General features: G+C 37.4%; 6 protein-coding genes and 1 non-coding gene across 7 annotated transcripts; 4 read left to right on the top strand and 3 right to left on the bottom strand.

Moving 5' to 3' along the window:
- Positions 1-7: 7 nt before the first annotated feature.
- ints-9 (Beta-Casp domain-containing protein) lies at positions 8-5,738 on the bottom strand. The gene is made up of 13 exons (NM_072552.7): positions 5,693-5,738; positions 5,514-5,638; positions 5,355-5,463; positions 5,167-5,306; positions 5,029-5,115; positions 4,856-4,970; positions 4,459-4,803; positions 4,187-4,411; positions 4,049-4,142; positions 773-903; positions 664-729; positions 233-616; positions 8-185 (listed from the first exon to the last, which is right to left on the bottom strand). Exons 1-13 carry the CDS (start codon positions 5,699-5,701, stop codon positions 75-77), a joined length of 1,941 nt encoding a protein of 646 aa, NP_504953.1. The 5' UTR covers positions 5,702-5,738; the 3' UTR covers positions 8-74.
- On the top strand, positions 994-4,028 carry ets-6 (Lin-15A/B-like domain-containing protein). The gene is made up of 6 exons (NM_072553.6): positions 994-1,086; positions 1,134-1,550; positions 1,600-1,884; positions 1,941-2,034; positions 2,081-3,318; positions 3,364-4,028. Exons 1-6 carry the CDS (start codon positions 1,061-1,063, stop codon positions 3,977-3,979), a joined length of 2,676 nt encoding a protein of 891 aa, NP_504954.1. The 5' UTR covers positions 994-1,060; the 3' UTR covers positions 3,980-4,028.
- Positions 5,739-5,869: 131 nt separating the features above from the next.
- On the top strand, positions 5,870-9,590 carry snu-66 (SNU66/SART1 family protein). Its single transcript, NM_072551.6, has 11 exons — positions 5,870-6,022; positions 6,083-6,121; positions 6,172-6,832; positions 6,879-6,988; positions 7,039-7,327; positions 7,684-8,367; positions 8,640-8,863; positions 8,919-9,092; positions 9,140-9,218; positions 9,267-9,367; positions 9,421-9,590. The coding sequence occupies exons 1-11, from the start codon at positions 5,916-5,918 to the stop codon at positions 9,440-9,442; spliced, it is 2,490 nt and encodes an 829-aa protein (NP_504952.1). The 5' UTR covers positions 5,870-5,915; the 3' UTR covers positions 9,443-9,590.
- An 894-nt stretch (positions 9,591-10,484) lies between these two features.
- F19F10.14 (DUF2769 domain-containing protein) lies at positions 10,485-10,900 on the top strand (the record flags this gene model as incomplete). Its single annotated transcript, NM_001356700.1, has 3 exons — positions 10,485-10,598; positions 10,654-10,752; positions 10,802-10,900. 3 exons carry the CDS (start codon positions 10,485-10,487, stop codon positions 10,898-10,900), a joined length of 312 nt encoding a protein of 103 aa, NP_001343839.1.
- Positions 10,901-11,149: 249 nt separating this feature from the next.
- clec-212 (CW domain-containing protein) lies at positions 11,150-15,308 on the top strand (the record flags this gene model as incomplete). Its single annotated transcript, NM_001356699.1, has 8 exons — positions 11,150-11,233; positions 11,281-11,418; positions 11,462-11,545; positions 11,686-11,835; positions 14,627-14,704; positions 14,752-14,863; positions 14,914-15,196; positions 15,242-15,308. The coding sequence occupies 8 exons, from the start codon at positions 11,150-11,152 to the stop codon at positions 15,306-15,308; spliced, it is 996 nt and encodes a 331-aa protein (NP_001343645.1).
- Positions 13,409-13,541, bottom strand: F19F10.13. The gene has a single exon (NR_102036.1). It is a non-coding gene; the product is annotated as an Unclassified non-coding RNA F19F10.13 (non-coding RNA).
- A 1,835-nt stretch (positions 15,309-17,143) lies between the features above and the next one.
- On the bottom strand, positions 17,144-18,293 carry F19F10.1 (ETS domain-containing protein). The gene is made up of 3 exons (NM_072548.5): positions 18,039-18,293; positions 17,721-17,875; positions 17,144-17,526 (listed from the first exon to the last, which is right to left on the bottom strand). Exons 1-3 carry the CDS (start codon positions 18,282-18,284, stop codon positions 17,295-17,297), a joined length of 633 nt encoding a protein of 210 aa, NP_504949.2. The 5' UTR covers positions 18,285-18,293; the 3' UTR covers positions 17,144-17,294.
- Positions 18,294-19,616: the final 1,323 nt, after the last annotated feature.

Genomic DNA, 19,616 nt, shown 5'->3' with positions numbered 1-19,616 from the left:
TCGTTTTAAGCATGTTGATCTTCATTGAACCAGTTTCACACGAGATTCCAATATAAAATAAAATAAAGTGTTTTTTATAAATTAGGTTTAATTTCGACGTTGTTCCGACCCACGAGCCCATCGTCCTCTATCAAAATTGAGCGGATCATTTCGAGAATTTTCTCGCGATTCTCTTGATTATTGGACTGCAAAAAATGACTTTAGAATGAGTAAAAAATTATTTCCAAATTACCGAAATTTTAGTTCCAGTTCCATCGTTTTTCACAGTGATTTTCGCTTCCAACTCATCAATTTCAAGAACGGTCTCATCCGGTTTTTCAACTTCTTTTGCATCCCAATTCTTATCTCTCAACGCTTTTAACACCTTTGCCAGCGTAATTCTACCGTATTTTCGTCTTGCAATTTTCACTTTCGCCGGTACCAATTTGAAATCGTCATTGTATGCGGATAGGTGGCATGCGATCGAGGCTACCGCTAACTTTTTCGATGGATGCTGCTTGAATTTCAGATTTTTCACGACTTCTGGATGAACCGCGACTGTGACGAGTTTTTGCTTATTCCTTGACAGCTTCGATAGTTGCACACATTCATCATATTCGATCGGCCATACTTTTTCCTAAACCAGAGATGAATTAAAATTTTTTATTTTGATTTTCGACTCACGTAGTTGATCTGCATATCTGGACGACGAATCATCGGTCTTGTGTAGGAAGATGAGCATAGAACGTACTAAAAAATAGAAATTTATTAAAGATCTTAAACTAATTGAAACCTTGGGCTTCGCGTCAGCCAGAAGCCGTTCCAGAGATGCAAAATCCATGCGGAAGTCCATCGGAATGTTGATGAATTTGATCGGAAGGTTTCGGAATGGCTCACGAACATCTTCGCAAGGGAGATCGGGATCTGAAAATAATCAATATTTTATTCTAGAAAAGAGATAGTGTGAAGACGAGAGACGCAGACGTCTAGACGTATGTTTCATTTTGCAAGTTCGCTCCATTGAGAATTCCCAATTCTTCGCTGAATTTGCATTTTGTGATATTTTTTTCGATCTTTTGCAATGCCAAAGGATTTCAATTCTCTAAGGTAAACCTAAATGTTTTGATTGAAACAAATGATCATAAATTTTCTAGAAACAACCACCCGAATTTTCCCTGGCCTTCAGAATTTGAACACTTGGCTCCAGGAACATCCGATTGCAATTCCGAGCCGACAACGACCGATACAGTTTGCGAATTTCTTGTATCTCAGGGGATACCATTCGAAAGTGTTCGAGATTCTTCGTTGAAAAAACTGATCAAACATTTAAACCCGAATTGTGAGGTTCCGACGGAAGAGGAGCTTAAATGCAGTATCAATAAAATACCAATTCCAAAAATTGTCAATTCGCGGAGAGCTGGGCCTATTAGCGTAACGTTGGATGTTGTGAGAGCAAAGGTGTCAGCAGAAGAACCAGTAAAAAAACATTATATTGCGTTTTCTGTTCATCATTTCGAGAATTTAATCCAGCGAAGAGACACTATTTTCTTCAAAAAAGTTAATGAAGCAGAGTGAGTTTATTTTATTCGGAAATTGATTTTCAAGTTGATTTACTTTCAGAATCTCGGTGACCATGATTATAGCTCATATCCAGAATGCGTCGAGAAACTTCAAGTATCGAGATTTTACGATCACTAACATGGTTTCGCCGGATCGTTACATTTTTGATTTTCTTGCGGAACGGACATCCCAAAAGTTGAATCACTATACGTGCACATACAATCGGATCAGTGAATTTGCGAACTCTGTGATCAATAGCCCTGCAGTTCGGACTGGATTGAACTCCCTTCGTATATTTATCGTTAGCTTGAAAACTGGTCCGACTTATAAGTTGTTTGCAAAAACGTAAGTTGTCAACTCAACACGGAACAAATCGATATTAATTTTTGTTCATATTACAGCCTGGATGCCGAAAAAATTAACAATTTAAAACTTCCAACCGAGGACGGAAGCTGGGTTTCCACGTACGCTTTTTTGTCAAGATGTGTGGAATTGGTATACTATTTCAACATAATATATCAAAAAATTTGTATATTTTCAGCACACTACATTGATCGATTATTGTTCTACTATGAGTGGCGGAAGGAAGAGAACCCAGCACATTTCAAATTCAGACTTCGACAATTTGCAACTTGCTGATCAAATTCTCAGAGCATGTGTTCAAATCGTTCACGAGCTCAGTGCTCCAAATAACTCTATTTCTCAAGTGATCCCAGCTATCAGGAAGATTCGTCACGTTATTCTCTCGGATACTACAAAGTGCTCTGGGGAGGGTCGTTTACGCAAAAACTTTACGGATACATTCAAAAAAGTCACTCAAGGATCCGCCAGCACGCGATATCATTTGGCGACATTTCTGGATCCTAGATTTGCGTATCAAGAGGATATTTATCCGATGGAAACATGGCTGGAAATAGAGAAGGAACTAGAGGAACAATTTTTGATTAGGCTACAGACACCGTGCGATTTCGTTCAAATCGTTGAAGATTTACCAAAAGAATATTATAAGCGAGTTCAAATTCTGCAACGAGAAATTGAAGTCTACAAAAAACTTATACAGAATCAGAGGGCGCGGGATCCTTTCGAATTCTGGAGAATCCATCAAGACGATAGTATCATCTACTTGTCTCAGCTTGCGAAGGAATTTTTGGCTTGCCCCGCTGTTTCGCTCGATGCCTTCCAGTTTTTTGGAGAAGACGGAAAGTATAATCGAATGTGCAGTAGATATACAAATGATCAACACCTGTCTGCCTACTTGGACGTGGCGAGCTCTTTTCAAGAATATAGACCGCATGGATTTCATATTGTAGAGCAGAAACAGTCGGAGCTAGCAGAAGCAGAGTTGCGTGATCGAAGCAGAGCAATTTCTTCTAAAAATGTACTTCGAGATTGCCTACCAGGCACAAGCTCATCGAACCTTCCCGTTGCTGAAAACTTACTCGGAACTTTTTCGGCGACGTTCGATTGTGTACAGGAAGTGAAACAAGAAGCCACAGAAGAAGAACCTTCCGACGCAGGTGTTAAACATTTGATGGAATCTTTAGTTTCGGGAATACCACTAGGGATACAGGAACCCTCTGAATGTGTGTTGGAAGAGGAAAAACCGAGAGACATCTTTATTGGAACAGATACCGAAGTCAAGAAAGAACCAATTGATCCGGAGTACCATGAAGAAGCTGAGCAGATGGATGAACTTGAAGTGAAGAAGGAGTTGGATGAATATGAAGAACAAGCGGTACCATCAACAAGTGAGAGTGCGACTCCAACAGCGCCAACGAGGTAATATTGTAATTACTTTTCGCTAGTTTCATATACATTTTTCAGAGACAATATAATGGCAAATATCACAATACCAAGAACAAGGCGTGTGAGATGTTGTATCCAATGTGGTAACCGCCGTCCCGATGTCATAAGAAAAATCGTATCGACGGACTACGAACGCTTGCTTCTTCTTCTCTCTGCATTTCGTAATAGATTGATAACGTTGGACAATGCTAAAACTCGAAATACTATTCCAACAGCGTCATATTGTATTTCACATCTTACGGATGCATGTGATGAGATCTTCTCGATCTTCAGAGTTAGACAACCCGAAGACATTCTAGACGTAAAGGAGATCGATACGAGAGTGCTGGGAACTGCGATCACCATTGCAGGCGACAAGAGATTGCACTTTTGCCAATTCCAAGAATATTGCCGCAAGTTTACCATCAAAAATTGCCAAAAATCTTGCTCAATTTGTCAAAAAATCGATTATCGCAAAGACATGGCCAACATCCAGAAACACGCGGGGAGATTGGCAAATTGCATGAAATCTGGGACTTTGGAGGCACCGGCCACGTGGAAATATATGGAGTTGAACGGATCTAATCTGATAGTAGCTCTAGAAGCAGACACTGAAGGTTACATTTGTTTTGATCATTTTCCGACATTGAAATAATCGCGAATTGCAATAAATCGTTTAATTTATAATAATAAATCACAGAAACATGATTCTTCGTATTGTTACCTGTAACAATCACTGCATTCTTCGGATCTGATCCAAGAACTTCGACCATGTGGGCAGCATCTCCGATGCGAAGTGATGCGTGGCTGGCGAAGATCTGAAATTTTACTTTTTAGTAGATTAATTTCAATTTTTACTCACCACACAAGGAGTTTTGAATTCTTTAGAGAATGATCCGTATAGCGAATCGTAGATCTTTACTCGTCCGCTTTTGATAAGATTACTGTGACTGTACGGCTCTTCTGGCAGATATACAGCATTTTGACGGGATTCTGACATCCACTCGGCACTGATACTGGCCATTGCTATTGCGCTTTTAGCGACCGGGGAAATGAAGTAGATAGGGGTATCCAGGGGAATTCCATTCTGAAATCAATTTTTAAATTGTGAAAACCACCGGATTTCCTAATTACCGTAGTAGTGATGATGTCAGAAACCGCTTCAATCATTTCGAAAATGGGACCAACTGGACAAATTGGAAGCAGAACCGATCCATGTTTCTTCAGAACATCCGTGATAGTTTTGATAAGAGAATATCCCATTTCTTTTGCAGTTGTATCCACTAGTCTGCTCAATGAAGTGACAAGAATGTGATCAACGGCTCTAAGCGGCGCCGTCTCCATGAGCTTCACGTCTGTTGCAGAAGGATTCGAAGCACTGAGATATGCAAATTGCTCATTTTCTGTCTTGATTGTCCAGTAAGCTGAGCCATAAGTGTGTCCGGAAACTACAGGAGTCACTTTAATACGGAAGAGATCCTGGAAGTTGCAATTTTCTTAAATATATTCAAACTTCTTATTAACAACTTACAATTGTTTGATTAAAACTTAATGTGATTACTTTGGCAAGGCAACTGTGCATATCAGTTGTCGTGTAGTAGGGGCGCCACTCGACGGGATTTTGAAATGGAGGATTTGGAAATTTTCTGAAAAACGGAAAAAGGTTGAAAATTATGAAACATAATTTTTATTTTATAAACTGACCCACAAAACTCTTCTCTTTTCCATTTTTTATCACTTGGCAATACTTCAATTCGAGAAATGAACTCGAGCATTTCCTCCATCAAAAGTCTGTAAATTTTTATCTAGCAGTTGTAATATCCAATTTCTTATATCACTCACTTTCCGTACTGATACGCAATCTCCGTAACATAAATTTTCCCAGAAAATCCGGAACCCTCTGTGTAGAACGGCAAACCGACGAATGATTCATAGTTGGACACCAAAATTGCGTCGATTGTATCCATTTTTAGCATATCCGTCTGAAATGCGTCTAGTATTAAATTTAATTAATCTCCATGTTTACAAACCGATACGTGGAAAATTTCAGGTGGCGATTCGACGTAGACACGGTTTCCGAGCTCTTTCAGATACGGTATCTGAAACTTCTTGGCGATCGGAGCATTTTTGATTCGCGGGCTGAAATTTTTTGCTTTGAAAAGAAACGACGTCACTTTTCCTTGATTTACCTTTGATATACATGTGGGAGGAAGCTGAAAAATGGTGTGAAATCAATCGGAGTGTCCATAAGAATTCTGGCATTTGGCCATTCTAGCAGAAAACATGGTTTTTGTGCGTACACCGAGAAGTTTGTCTGAAATTAGTTATTTATTCCATCTGTCAAGTAGTTTTTTAATCAAAAACCTACGATATTCATTATTTTAGTCTTGTTTCAGCGCCCTTCCATTAATTTTTAGATAAATACAAAAAATAAGTTCGAATTAAATTGGATTCTGCGCTAAGTGCGGGTGCTGACGCATTACGCGATACTGTTTGCGTTATTTTCGAGATTTATTTTCGAAAGTGTCCCATTCAAGTTTCAGTCAGTTTCAGCCAAGTTTTCATTGATTTTTCTCATTTTAATCTTGAAAATGTCTTCCAAATACTCAAAAAAACGAAAACAGTTCGATGATGACACTTCTGAAGTTGGAAAAAATCGAGATTCATCAAGATCTCCATCTCCTCCACGATCGAAAAGGTAAGTGTTTTTGTTACTTTTTCTTTTTATTAATTCTGTAATTCACAGGTGAAATTGCAGATCTGCGAAACAGCGAGAGCCTGAGGATAATGGAGAACCGTAAGTATAACACGGAGAGCATTTCATTCAATAAAATAATTATTTTTCAGGGCGGATTCGATGTCAATCGAAGAAACAAACAAACTGCGCGCCTCGCTTGGTTTGGCTCCTCTTGAAACTAACGACAATAAGGAACGTGATGCTAATGATGGAACCAATGAGAAAATCTATAATGAGGATGGATTTGAGTTCAGACATCGAAAAGCTGAGAATATTTCTGATAAGAAAAAAGAAAAAGATATCAAAGAGAAGCTAGAAATCGCCAAAGCGAAACGAGATGTTTATTCAAAAGTCCTGAAAGCGAAGAAACTCGCAGATTCTGATGAAGAAGACAGTGCAGCCAGTTTTGTGAACAAAATGCGTCAGAAAGAAGATGAAGCCAAAAAGGCCGCCGATAGAGCTGCAGCTTTTGATCAACTTGACGAAGAGCTTGGTGTCAGTGCAATCGTCGATAAAGTGAAAAAGCCGAAGAAACCAAAAACCAAAGGGCCATCTGATACAGCTGGAATGGTTATTGGTCATGGGAGAGAGGCTTTTATTGAAGGTGATCAAATTTTGGTGCTTCAAGATAAGGGAGTTCTTGATGATGGAGACGAAGTTCTCGTGAATCCAAATCTGCTAGACAATGAACGTCACGTCAGAAATGTTGAATTGAGGAAACGGAAGGATCCTAATCGGAATTTTGATGAAGATGTCGACGAGTTTGGAAATGTAGGGATTTTATTTTAAAAGTTTAACTGATTCGTTATTTTTTCAGGCAAAAAACTTTGGTGTTCTTGCAAAGTACGATGAGACGTTGGAAGGAGAGCAAAAGAAACAGTTCCGACTTGACGAGCACGGTGGTGTCGATTTAGAAGAAGAAAGACGGTAGTTATTCAAAATATTTGAATGTAATATCTGATTCTTGCATTTTTCAGTGAAATGGAAGCGTTCCGTCGAATGAAAATGGCAGGAAAACGTTTGGAAAGTTTGGAGACTAAAAAATACGAGCTTGCCAGTGAATTCTACACCCAGGACGAGATGACACAATTCCGAAAAGTAAAGAAAGGCAAAAAGGAGAAGAATATTCGTAAAAGAAAGGTTCTGAAAGCCTCTGACTTGGTGCCCGTTGAAAAAGCTGGAGAAGGAAGAGATTTTGGAAGGAGAAGAAGGGATTCTGATGAACCAGAGGACGAAGGACTGAAGAAAGAGAAACAAGATGGAAAGGTAAGCGATTTTGACGAAAATTCTTTTTTCGTGTTGTTTTTCTATTTTTATGAAACAGAAAAGTTTATAAATGTTCGAAAATATGCTTTTATTTCAAAAGTATTAAAAAACAGGTTTCTTGTAGAGTTCCGCGAACGGTTAAGTTTGTTCTTTTTTTTCAATTCCTTGGAAAATTTTTTTAAAAAACATTTATGACCATTTTTTCATTTTTCAAAAGTGAAAAAAAACCAAAAAATAACTTGCGTCGAAATTGAAATCTCAATGATTTTTTTTGTGTTTTTCTTTTGTGGTATTTCGATATTTGGGACCAATCTGACTATTTTAATAAATAGGAAAATGATAAAATAGCGTTTCAGGATGAAGACGGCGAAATCAGTGACAAAGAAGTGCCAGAATCTTCATCTGACAATGGAAAATGGAAGAAGGCAATGCGAGGAAATGGAGTAGACCTTCAACGTCTTCAGAAGCTTCGTTCAAAGCATCAAATCGCTGAAGATGATGACAGTGATAACGATCTGATGTTCAGTGGAGGCGTTGATTTGACTGGAGTCGTAATTGACGACAACGCCGAAGAAGAGTTGAGCTCAATTCTGGCGAAGACTAGAAAAGTGAAGCAAATCGATGGGAAGCAGATGGATAACGATGTTGGAAAGAAAGTTCAAGATATTCTAACGAGTCATGGAGTCAAAATGGAGATTGATGAGGAGGAAGACGTTAAGCCGTTGAAAGAAGGTCAAATCTATATTGATTCTACGACAGAGTACTGTCGTCATGTTGGTGAGATCACAACTCTCGGTCTTGGAGGAAATCGTACTGTTGATGTATCGGAAGTCAAGAAAGTGAAGGAAGAAGAGATGGAACAAGAAGGAAGTGAAGGATTCGAGAAATGGAAGCGTGCTAAAGTTGATAAAGAATTGAAGGAAAAAGAGAAGAGAAAGTTGAGAGATCAAGGAGGATGGTTGGCTGCTGGAGAACCAGCTCCATCCAATGCAAGAATTGATAGTGATGATGAGGATGCATTGGAAGAGGCTAAGAAGAGGGTTGGTTTTAAAATACTCCGAATATTCGAATAGGCTAAAAATCACAAACCATCATGAAAAATCATGAAAAAAACGCTAAACATTTAAAATTCCAACTTTTAAAAACGCGGCTTCATATTGGACGAAATTAACGAGAGTTGATAATTTGCGTTTTCAAAAGTTTTTGTTTTTGGTATTTCTGCACATAGTATTTTGAAACTAAATCCGGATTTAGATTAATCCCTATTTTCCAAACTCCATATTTAATATTGCAATTAAAAATAATTTTCCAGAAGTGGTCGGAAGATGAAGAAGAGGATGAAGATATGGAAGAAGATAAGGATGATTATGCTCCAGCTCTCGGCCAGGAAGTTGATGTATCGAAGGGTGTCGGTCGAATGCTCAAACTGGCTGGACAAAAAGGATATCTTCAAAATCCGAATGCAAAATCTCATTCAGGACCTTCTCTGGATCATTTGAAAAACAAAACTACACAGCGAATCGATGGACAAAGATTGTTAGTTTTTATTTGTGAATTTAAAATTCGAAATTTTAAAATCAACTTTTTCCAGTGACCCCGATGATCGTAACGCCAAAAAAGCTGATCGTCTGAACTCTCAACACCGTGGACCAGTTATGCCATTCGCGGAGAAGCACGACTACAAGCCTGATGTTAACATAAGTTATGTAGACAGAAAAGGCCGTGAAATGGATGCCAAAGATGCGTACAGAGAGCTATCATACAAGTGAGTGTGTCTAGTGAATTTTGAAATTTACAACTTTTTTTTTTCAGGTTCCATGGTCGCAATCCGGGTAAGAAACAGTTGGAGAAACGAGCTAATCGTAAGGACAAAGAGGAGAGAATGCTCAAGGTAAAGAATATATTAAATTTGGCCTCTAGAACATTAACATTTTTACAGACAAACAGTTACGACACTCCACTGGGAACTCTTGATAAGCAGCGCAAAAAGCAAAAACAATTATCCACACCGTATCTTGTGCTCAGTGGATCTAGTGATCAGTGAGTTTTAAATTATTCTGATATTTAACAAATAATGAAAAATATTATTTCAGTTCGAGTCTCAAGAAGGAGTAACAAATGGACATTGTTTTGAATTTCCTGTATTCAATTTTATAATTCTATTGCTGTTATGCAAACAGTCATTTCATTTTCATTGAAGTTTCAGATAATTAAATTATTGTAATTTTCATTCTTTTTTCGCGAATATATCTACATTTTCTTCATTTGACTTTCTGATTTCTCCGAATTTCCTCTTTTGGAAGTACTCCAAAAATCGTACAAGAAGTTACAATAGTATTAGGGGGACACACAATTCTGAAAATTCGTATTGCGCAACATAAATATCTCGTAGCGAAAACTACAGAAACTCTTAAAAGAAAAGACTACTACAGCGCTTTTGTCGATTTACGGAAATTATGTATTTAACACAAAACAGTACGAAAAAACTCAAGAAAATTTAATACCACTGTCACAATTCGCACAGAAAGTCGATCCCGTAAATCGACACCAGCGCTACAGTAGTTTCATTTAATTTAAGAGTTACTGTAGTTTTCGCTACGAGATATTTTGTGCGTCAACTGTGTTGTGCAATAGTCATTTTCACAACTTAATGTTCCCGTAATAAATAACCAAAGCCCAATAACAAAAGTTCAAGAAACGTTTACATCCATCAATCAAACTTTATTGGGCAGGAGGTGTAGGTAGCATAATAATAATTATTTAGCTTTTGAATATATTTTTTATATTTTCAAAACGATGTTGAAATCTAAAACCGTCGCATTTTTTCTTCGAGCATTCATTTATTTCAGCGTAAGTTTCATTGCAATATGTTTGAACTATTTTGAGTTGCATATATAAGTAGGTACAAAATGTATTGCATGATGCCTACAAGCGTTCTTACTTCAAAAATACGGGGTTGTGAGTTGGGAGCATGTTGCTCATAAGGCAAACGCATAGGCAGATAGGCATAATGCGAACCAAACACCTGAGTTTGCGCCTATATCATGAAAACAAAATGTAGGCGTCTTTAGGCAGGCACCTAGGTATGCAGACATTTTGTCTTAGCAGTTTCAAATTCCAGAATTCTCAAATTCATATAGTTGTCTTCAATGGTGTAATGGATGTACATCGGGGAATACTACTCCAGAAACGAAATTGCACAGAGACGAAACCAAAAAATGTCGATTTCTTGAATTGTGTCATAAATTGTGGCCTTGACATTCATTGTCAGGTATCTTCACAGAGACCTACATACTCCTCAATAAATCGTATGATTTTAATCCCAGATTTGTTTCGAAACTAACTATGGGTCATGTGCTCATTGTGCTTCAGACGCAGTCGTTTTTGTGGAGCCCAAAGTTGGGGGATTTGCAATTGGAATGAAAGCAAGTAGAATTTATTTCGATTGATTTGAAATAATCAGTTTAATTCTAGGTACCGTTAACTCGTAACATCACGGAGTCATGTCCAGCCGGAAAGACAATTGTGGAGATTACAACATCCGGCAATTTGACTAAAACTTTGGAGTTATAACTTTTAATTTTGAGCATGTAAAAATAAAAATAATTTTGCTTTCACAGATTATTGAAAAAATGACGTCACAATCATTGATATTGTTTTTTTTTTTTGAAGATCAGGAGTGACGTCAAACTTTCGATAAACGAGGATACCCATTTCACGTGCTTCGCACGGTTTTCCTTCCGGGATCGAGGAAAGGAAAGTCGTTACAAAACTTTCCATGTTTTTTTTGCACAGTTTCCATGACGAATTTTGGCATTTTGTATGTGTGAGGAACAAGTTGCTCATTTTGCTCCAACCATGTGTATGTTTCTGTTGAGCATTCTTTTTGTCTTATTTAAAGCTTCGGTGAGTTTCAGAAACCATTTGGGAAATAATCATTTTTACTGATTCAGTATTGCACAGTTCCTCAAATGATCATAATACAAGGCAGAATTGATGAAAATTCAGAAAGCGCGTGCGTACCATTTTATGTCGAAGACAAAGAATTCAATAGTTGCGTAGCGTCTTGTGGGAACAGTGAAACTTGTGTGGTAGGCTATTGAACCAAATTTTAAAATTGAATAATTTTACCAGGCTATTAAATACAAGAGGGAATGTAATCATTGCCATAAGGCAGTTCTTATTCCAGACTGCAAAGGTATGAAAATGGCTTATAAGGTGAGTTACTTGATAACAGGGGGCACTTCAGAACCTTGCGGGAGTTTGAGTTACCAAATTTTTCAAGAGCAACATTTTCCAACGAAGGCAAACATTCTGGGACTTGTAGTCGCTATGTATAATAGTATATGCCATTTCAGAATACCGGAGAAAATATCCTTTGTCCAAATGTGGAAATGTATTTGGAATACGCACCAGAAAAAAATGTTTCGGATTATGATTCGATGGTTCAAACTGAAGCAGTGCTGCAAAATGATTTTGCACAAGAGATATCATCTACAATCACAACAGTAAGTTAAACATCTGGGCATTATGCGTAGACTGTACATATATACAGGGTGCGCCAAAAGTATGGTAACACGTGATGCGCTATTTCACATGAGATTTTCGCGCGACTGCCACGTCAAACGTACATTTTTCTATTGAATACTGATAGCTGAATAAATTTCCTTTAATTTGACCCAAAATTTGTAACGTTTCCCATTAAGGTGCGATCTTAATCACCTCGGCAATCTGACAAACCCTTTCGCCGAAACGCTGTTTTGGCACGCGGCACTTCCCACACAAACGCACCTCCCACGCACGCCAATAATTTTCAGATGTTTTTGTGGTCAGGCAGTGACCGGTTTATTGAAGATAAGAACAGCTCATACGAGCTGGTATAAATACAGAATATGAGGGTCGGAGAAATATAAAGAATGTTACAACGGGAGACAAGGGGGAAGAATGCACTTAGATTGCAAGGCAATCATTGTGATATTAAAAGTGCTATGAGTCACAATAAAGGAATGGTATGAAGAGAAAGGTACGAGTTCTCGTACACTCCCGGCTCCACAAGATGGGAATGGGTAAAGATAGGTTAATTTAATTATGTTCGACTTTGTTTCGTCACGAATTGTTCCTTGACCATCCCAGGCCACTGTAGTTCTCTTTTGATGACCATCCTTGTACTTGATTGGGCCAGTTGTTGAGTCTCCATGGGAGAGGCTCCCGGCAAGCAAACGCTGTTGCTCGAAGTTGGTTGTCCCGCAAGTTGCAAATCGAAAATGAACCGTTCTGATTCTCTGCCAAGTGTTGAAGCTTTGTGCTTCTTGCTGTCGATTGTTTTTGACAGTGTTGTTTTATTCTGAAACTGTCGTTGCAATATATTTGTATTACAACAGTTTGTTCATGAATGAAGTTTGTCAATTTTGTATGACAAATATGCGACACTGTTCAGTTCTGACTGAAAGTATCTTTGAATGATGGTACTTCTTAGACCTAGTTATTACCTTTTTATGGATAACAACTTTGTAGACATGTATCGATGATGATCGATACTGTCTCTGGTGATTTGATCCATAAAGGATCGTGTTGATTGACAACTAACACTTTGTTGTGTGCTGAGTTGCATTGATCAACCACTGGGACCTTTGGACCCAGAGGTTGTACACGACATTCATGACGTGATTGGTGTTCGAAGAGCATTGTTTATGAAATGCTGCTTCGCTTATGTGCTTCATCTTCTGAAGACTTGACGAACGTTGAGTAGATTTTTATCTGCCCGTCGATCGGTTTTTTGATTCCAATTTTGTATTGGGATCGGTTCCGCTTCATTGAAAACAAACAGTTCTCGCGGTCATTTTTTGTGATCCATCAATTGGGATCGGTGCCGAACAGTTGATAAGTTTTCGCTTATCGATCGGTCTTTTGATCAGTTCCAAGTTTGATTGATTGGAAATTGTGCCTTCTTTGATGAATTTGTTCGTCTTTTTGGCGTTCTGATCAGCACCCAATTTTTATGGTGGGCCGATTTTGATCTTCGTGGTCCATTCAACGTTCTTTTTGTTGAACGGGACTCACTCTTTCTATTCCAATCTCGTTATGAGAATGGAATGGGGAATGAGCCCACTGCCTGACCCGCCTGCCACGCGGGTCTTGAGGAAACACCGAGCCCGTTAGGGCGTCGATGCACCATGTTGATTTTGTGGTCAGGCAGTGACCGGTTTATTGAAGATAAGAACAGCTCATACGAGCTGGTATAAATACAGAATATGAGGGGAGGAGAAATATAAAGAATGTTACAACGGGAGACAAGGGGGAAGAATGCACTTAGATTGCAAGGCAATCATTGTGATATTAATAGTGCTATGAGTCACAATAAAGGAATGGTATGAAGAGAAAGGTACGAGTTCTCGTACAGATGTATGATTTTCATTTTAAATTCAAAGTTAAAGAAGTGAAGAAGCGTTTTTGATTGTTTTTGTAGCATATAAAATTTTCTGTGTCGACACTGGCGCCTAGAAAGTACCTTTGAATATTTCATAAATTCAACTTTGCGAAATTTTTCTCAGTTTTTTTGGTTTCACAAGGCGTAACGACCCACAAAATCATCCTAGCTCAATTTTCTATAAAAAATTCTGGAAAATCAGGTCAAAACGTGCCGAAAAGTACTGAAATGAATTTTTCTGCATACTGCTGCCGCCGCCCACATCCATCTTTCTGGCGACTGTGTCATTCAAGACTTCAACTACTGCCACAGTCCATGACAGAAATACTGTGACAAAATTTTTTCGATTTTTGTTCTTAAAGAATCTCTGGACCAAGAGCATTCTCTAAACTATAAAAACTTGTAAGACACTTGATGGATTCCTCGAGAAAAATGTAGAAATCCCGCAGAATGCCTACTTGCGTGCCAGCAAGATCATGTTCTCAAAAGTTCTGAAGGAATTTTTGAAAATTTAAGAAGTTAATCTGGTCAGTATTTCTTGGAGAATAAAACTTGTACAAAATCATGTAATAACTTTTTCCACACGTGAAGTTATAGAGCTGCAAACGTGTTACCATACTTATGGCGCACCCTGTATGTTATTTTGCCATTGTTCTCGTTACCGCCGATTTGTAGAAATCTCATTTGTAAATCGAAGAAACCTATCACATATATTTTTTAGTAGGTATGCGAGTAGGTAAAAGGCAGGCAGACTCTATTATGGCTTCGCGAAAGGTTTACAGTCTGCTTATGCATTTTTAAGTTTAGTGAGAAAACAATATACTAGAATTCTGAAGTTCTTCACTGTCAAAACTTGAAACCATCTTATCCAGGACCCTTCAACCACTACACGCCAAAAACAATGTCCAGACAAAAGATTTACCATTTTCGATGAAAATTGGTGTTTTCTGGTATCTCGGATTTTACAATCTCAGAAGTCTTTGATTTATATTTTCAGATAGTTTTTAATAGTGTCATAAACTCGGAAGAAAAAGCTAAAATCTTGTGCAACAACTCCAATGCTCAATTAAGTGGTCCAGAGACTGACGAAGAGTTGGTGGCCATAATGAGTAAGTGGAATTTGTATAGTAATGCATAGTAAACATTATAAGTTTTGTAGATTCAACAATAGATTATATTACTAGTGAACATCAAGGAAATGATTTTGCCCTTTGGGTTGATGGAATCATTTCCTGGCCTGTAAAGTTTAATGTCATCCATGTTCTAAAAACATTTGGAAGTTATATAACTTCTTCCGATCCTCACTTGGTCAAGAAGTCGGGCTACCATTTTCTGAATGAGGACGCATACAGTTTGATGAAATTACCTGATTTAGGAAATAATAGGTTTTGCCTTCAACTCACAAATGGGCGTGCAGAACTAGGAACGATTTCAATTGTAAAGTAAGGCAAGTTTTCAAAATTTCAAAAATTGAAGTGTGATTTTAGTTGCTCGTTTCCCATCTCCAATAAATTGGCTCAAGTTGGAGTTGTGTGTGGAACTAAGGCAACTTGAAGTTGATGACAAATTGTTGGGCAAATTGCCAATCTGTCATGTTAATAAAAAATGTGTCAAATAAATATATTGATGTTGAATTCTACATGCCCAATAAAGGATGTATCCACGTTTTCCAAACATATTCTTTTCATGGCAATATTTGCGGCTCTTCGCCGTTCATTTTCCATCATTTTCCCATTTTGTCACAAGAGGAGGTTACCACTAAAAGGTGCTCTCTCTGGGGAGTACAACTTTACCAATAACCGTACCATATACCGTATATTCTCTATTAGTAAGGCGCCTCTATTAGTTTTGCAGTTGTAGGAGGCGCCTTCAGCGGCTGGTTCTTCATGTTTTAGTAATGTACCAATTTACCAATATTCGCATTTCTTACTACTGCTCCAGAATCGCTTTTTTCCTTGCACGCCGTAACCCCTATAGCACTCTCAATCGCACGCTGGTGACCTTAATTCCCCACAAATCAATTGGGGTACCTCCAGCACCACCTTCTACGGGCCACCTTATCCTTATCCTTATATCAGCAAGTTATCCATCAGAAAGTGTCTTTTCCATGCGCTTCCCCACTTGAACCACTCCCAGTAATAACTTGTAGCCTTCCCATTTGACAATTCCTCGATATTCCCTATCCTTGCACTGCTCTCTTCTGATCTTGTTGGAATTTGGAATTTTCCTTTTTTACACAATTGGCCAGATTACCCAAAGAATACCCAGTTCAAATCAAACAGCCCGTCTTTCTCATATGATGCATCACTTTACTCACTTTCCTATACTATCTCTCACTTAACTATATACTTAAGTGGAATCACGTTTTCTTGTTCTTGTGATTTATTTTTCCTGCGAATGAGTAAAAGTGTTATTTTAAGTTAGTAAATGATATTTCAAAAGGAATCAGGCATTAGTAAACGAGCCATTACTATTAGTGAACGAGCGAAAGTGAAAACGTTAGTGAATGAGCGTCAAAGGGATTGATCTATCGTTCGTTCAAGTACATGTTCAAGTAAATGAGGGTTTGCCAAAACTAATGGAGGTGCAAAACTAATAGAGGGTGCAAAACTAATTTTCGAACAAGCTTTTTCTCATGTTTTCCATTAAGTTATGACATAATATCATCAATTTCATTGACAACTTATGAACCAAAATGGACGAATTTTACGACTGATACGCAAAAATTGTCCGAGTTGTAAGTATCTGTAGTAAAGTAAATGAGTACTTTACTACAGATAAATAGTATCTGTATTAAAGTAAAATTTCAAAGAAATTTTTGTAAAAATAATTCAGCGGCTACATGATGCAATAAAAATTGGCTACACAAAAATTGGAGTTGTTTGTGAGATGAAAATTGCTTTAACACAAAAGGTTGATTAATCTTATTCTCTTGTATAAAATTATAACAAGCGCTGTACATTTCCCAGATTCAAAAAATATTCATTTTGCATGTCAGATCTCAACGTCGGCCGATGCTCCTTTCTCTAGTCAATCCAAAGTCCAAAGGTTTCTTTTCTATTGTCGTTCCCCTTTGGAACAGTATAGTTCACAATGTACCAACATTCCTTTCCTCCTCCCAGTTTATGAATCTCCTAATCCATCAAATTTTGTTCTTTTAACTTTCAATATTATTTATCCTTTTCTGTCAAATTATATTTTACATTTCTTACTTAAGACGGGTCTTTCTTATTTTAAGTGTTATTCGATTCATCCCGATGCTTCTTTCTTTTATGTATTACATTTTGTTATATCTCATCTTGATCCGAATAAACAACAAATAATCTTCTTATTTTGGAATGAAATTCCAATATTAAAGCATTTTAATTGGTTTATATATATTGACCAATTTCTGTTAAAATTATTTATTATTGACAACAATTACAATTGCTTATTTTCAGGAACCGTTGCGACAGCGTGAGTTTTCAAGTGTCACTTTTCAAAAACACTACTTGCAAAAAAAAAATCAATTGTCAGAACCTATTAGGAAATTTAGGAGTCTCACACCAATGCCGGAAACAAAGAGGGGAAAATTGTCTTAAAATTGAAGAAAACTTGAAGTTGTGTGGGTAGGGGCAAAGTATGGAACATTGGGTTTTGAGACATAAATGTGTTAAATTGAACAAGGTTTTGAGTCAATTGCACAAATTGTGATGGATCCAGTGATGATTCGGTTGTTGTTGGCGAAGATGGTTCTACTGAAGATGCACTCGATGTTGGTGACGATGTCAAGCTGAAAAATAAATATTCAATCTGGAAAATTGAAAGACTAAGAAATCCAGTCAATCATGTCGTGTTGTAGAATTTGGTGAAAGGTGAATTCCTCGCAGTAGCAGCATAGTCGAGCCAAATGACGAACCTGAAAAAAATTCCCCCGGGTCCCCCAAAGAAAAGCGCACATTTCCTCAAAAATTTCCCCCTTCATACCTATTATTGGAAACTTCGAAATCTGAAATTAGATTTGAAATATTGAACAAAGGAGTTCTTTTGACTGGCGTCTCAAGTTCAGTTTTCATGGAAAAATCTAGGAACGAATGTCTTGGAGAATCGATAAAGCGATAACGAGCATCTTTGCCTGGAACCTGGAAAATTATTAAATTTGAATTAGAAAGAAACTACTAAAAATTTAACAAATATCTAGGTTGAAGACGGTATCCAAATTTACATGAATTTATCAAGCAAGTAGCGCAGTTAACCAAAAACGCACACATTTTAATCCTAAAATTCAACCGCGACTCAACTAACCTTTTCCAATGTATTGTTTGTGTAGAAATAACGAAGTCCTCTTGACATTTTGTCATAGTTCATTCCTGGATTACCCGTAGCAGCTCCCCACAGCTCGGCAACCTTGTGTGGCTTGCTCATCTTGAATACCGATTCAGATTTGTCAAACCAATAGATGATATCTGAATTCGATTCGTCTTCAAGAAGGTCACGAAGGAAGCTCAGAAGACGGAGTTTTCCAGTTGGGGACGAACGTTTTGATGACATTATTGAAATCTGAAATTAGTTGGGATTAGAAAATACATAAGTAAAAACAAGGAAACACGAAGTCATAAATATGAGTAAAAACCACGAAAACAATCACTCTCTCACAGTTTCTTATAGTTTTACAATCAGTTCTAATAGACCGCCGGGGTTATGTGACAATGCGTTCAAACGGAAATGGTTTTACAGCCATGGTGAACAGACGACTGCTGGCAATAATAAATAGGTGCAGAAAACAACTTTGAATCAGCAAATAATGAAGGGAGATCAGGAAAATTGGAAAACAAATAGTTTCACTGAAAAGAGAATAAATCGAAGAATTAAAATTTCTAAGTACCGGAAATGTAAACCGAAAAGAAAAGGAAGTCACTGACTCGGTAACCACAAACTAGCTGGAATGACTGAAAATGGTGTGGTATTCATACCTGACTGCTATGCAAAAAGAAAAAAAGGCGGACCTTTTGTATTCTTCCGTACCGCCAAAGAGTCGGTCGTTTGAACTGGAGATGTTTTGGTGAGAATATGGGGGAAACATCCCCTTTCATCTTTGTTGGGCGTAGAGGAGGCAATGTGGAGCTGCAGGGAGAAGGTCTGGAATATTGATTGGGGTCACATACTAGTACAGGGATATAAGACGAAACATATGAACATACTGAACTGAATATAACTAGGAGAACTTTGAATGTTTGATTAAAGAATCTTTAATGCTTACTTTACGAATCCAATTTTGACAGAAACATTCAAAAGGATGTGTAAGCTCACTTCAGAATTTTTAGATAAAACGTATAATATTAAAACAAAAATTTGATACAACCGTAAATAAGACGATCTGAATTTTTTTCGGGTCATTTTTTACAACAATGTGAGCTCTCGGAAATTGTTCTGGACTTCATAAAATCAGATAGAATTTCGGCGGAAACGTTCGAACAAAATAATGACTAATTTTTATTATGGGCTTCTAAGTTATTCCATTCGAGTCTTTGAAATATAATACTTTTTTGAAACATCACATCTTGTGATATTTTCACCTATTTAGGAACTATTCATTATTTATTTTATTTTATGTTTTCACAAAAAAACTTCATGACAACTTTTAGAAAAGTTTTTCAAGTGTCACAACCGGAAATTTTACATGATTTCACTGGAAGATATTTTAGGGTCAAGAAAAAATTAAACATTGGTTTTATTATGGTTCAACTGTTAAAATGAATTGTATTTGAAATTATTGTTTGTCATAGTCCCGTTTTAAAGTATGGTTAAAGTTTTAAAATTTCACCAAGACAATAAATTGCAATTTTCAATAATTTTCAGGACTTCCCCCAAATTGAACAATTC

This window comes from Caenorhabditis elegans, chromosome V (assembly GCF_000002985.6).
Source record: "Caenorhabditis elegans chromosome V".
NCBI classification, from domain to species: Eukaryota; Metazoa; Nematoda; class Chromadorea; order Rhabditida; family Rhabditidae; genus Caenorhabditis; species Caenorhabditis elegans.
The sequence above is the reverse complement of the archived record's forward strand: the minus strand, read 5'-3'. Positions and strand labels throughout refer to the sequence as shown.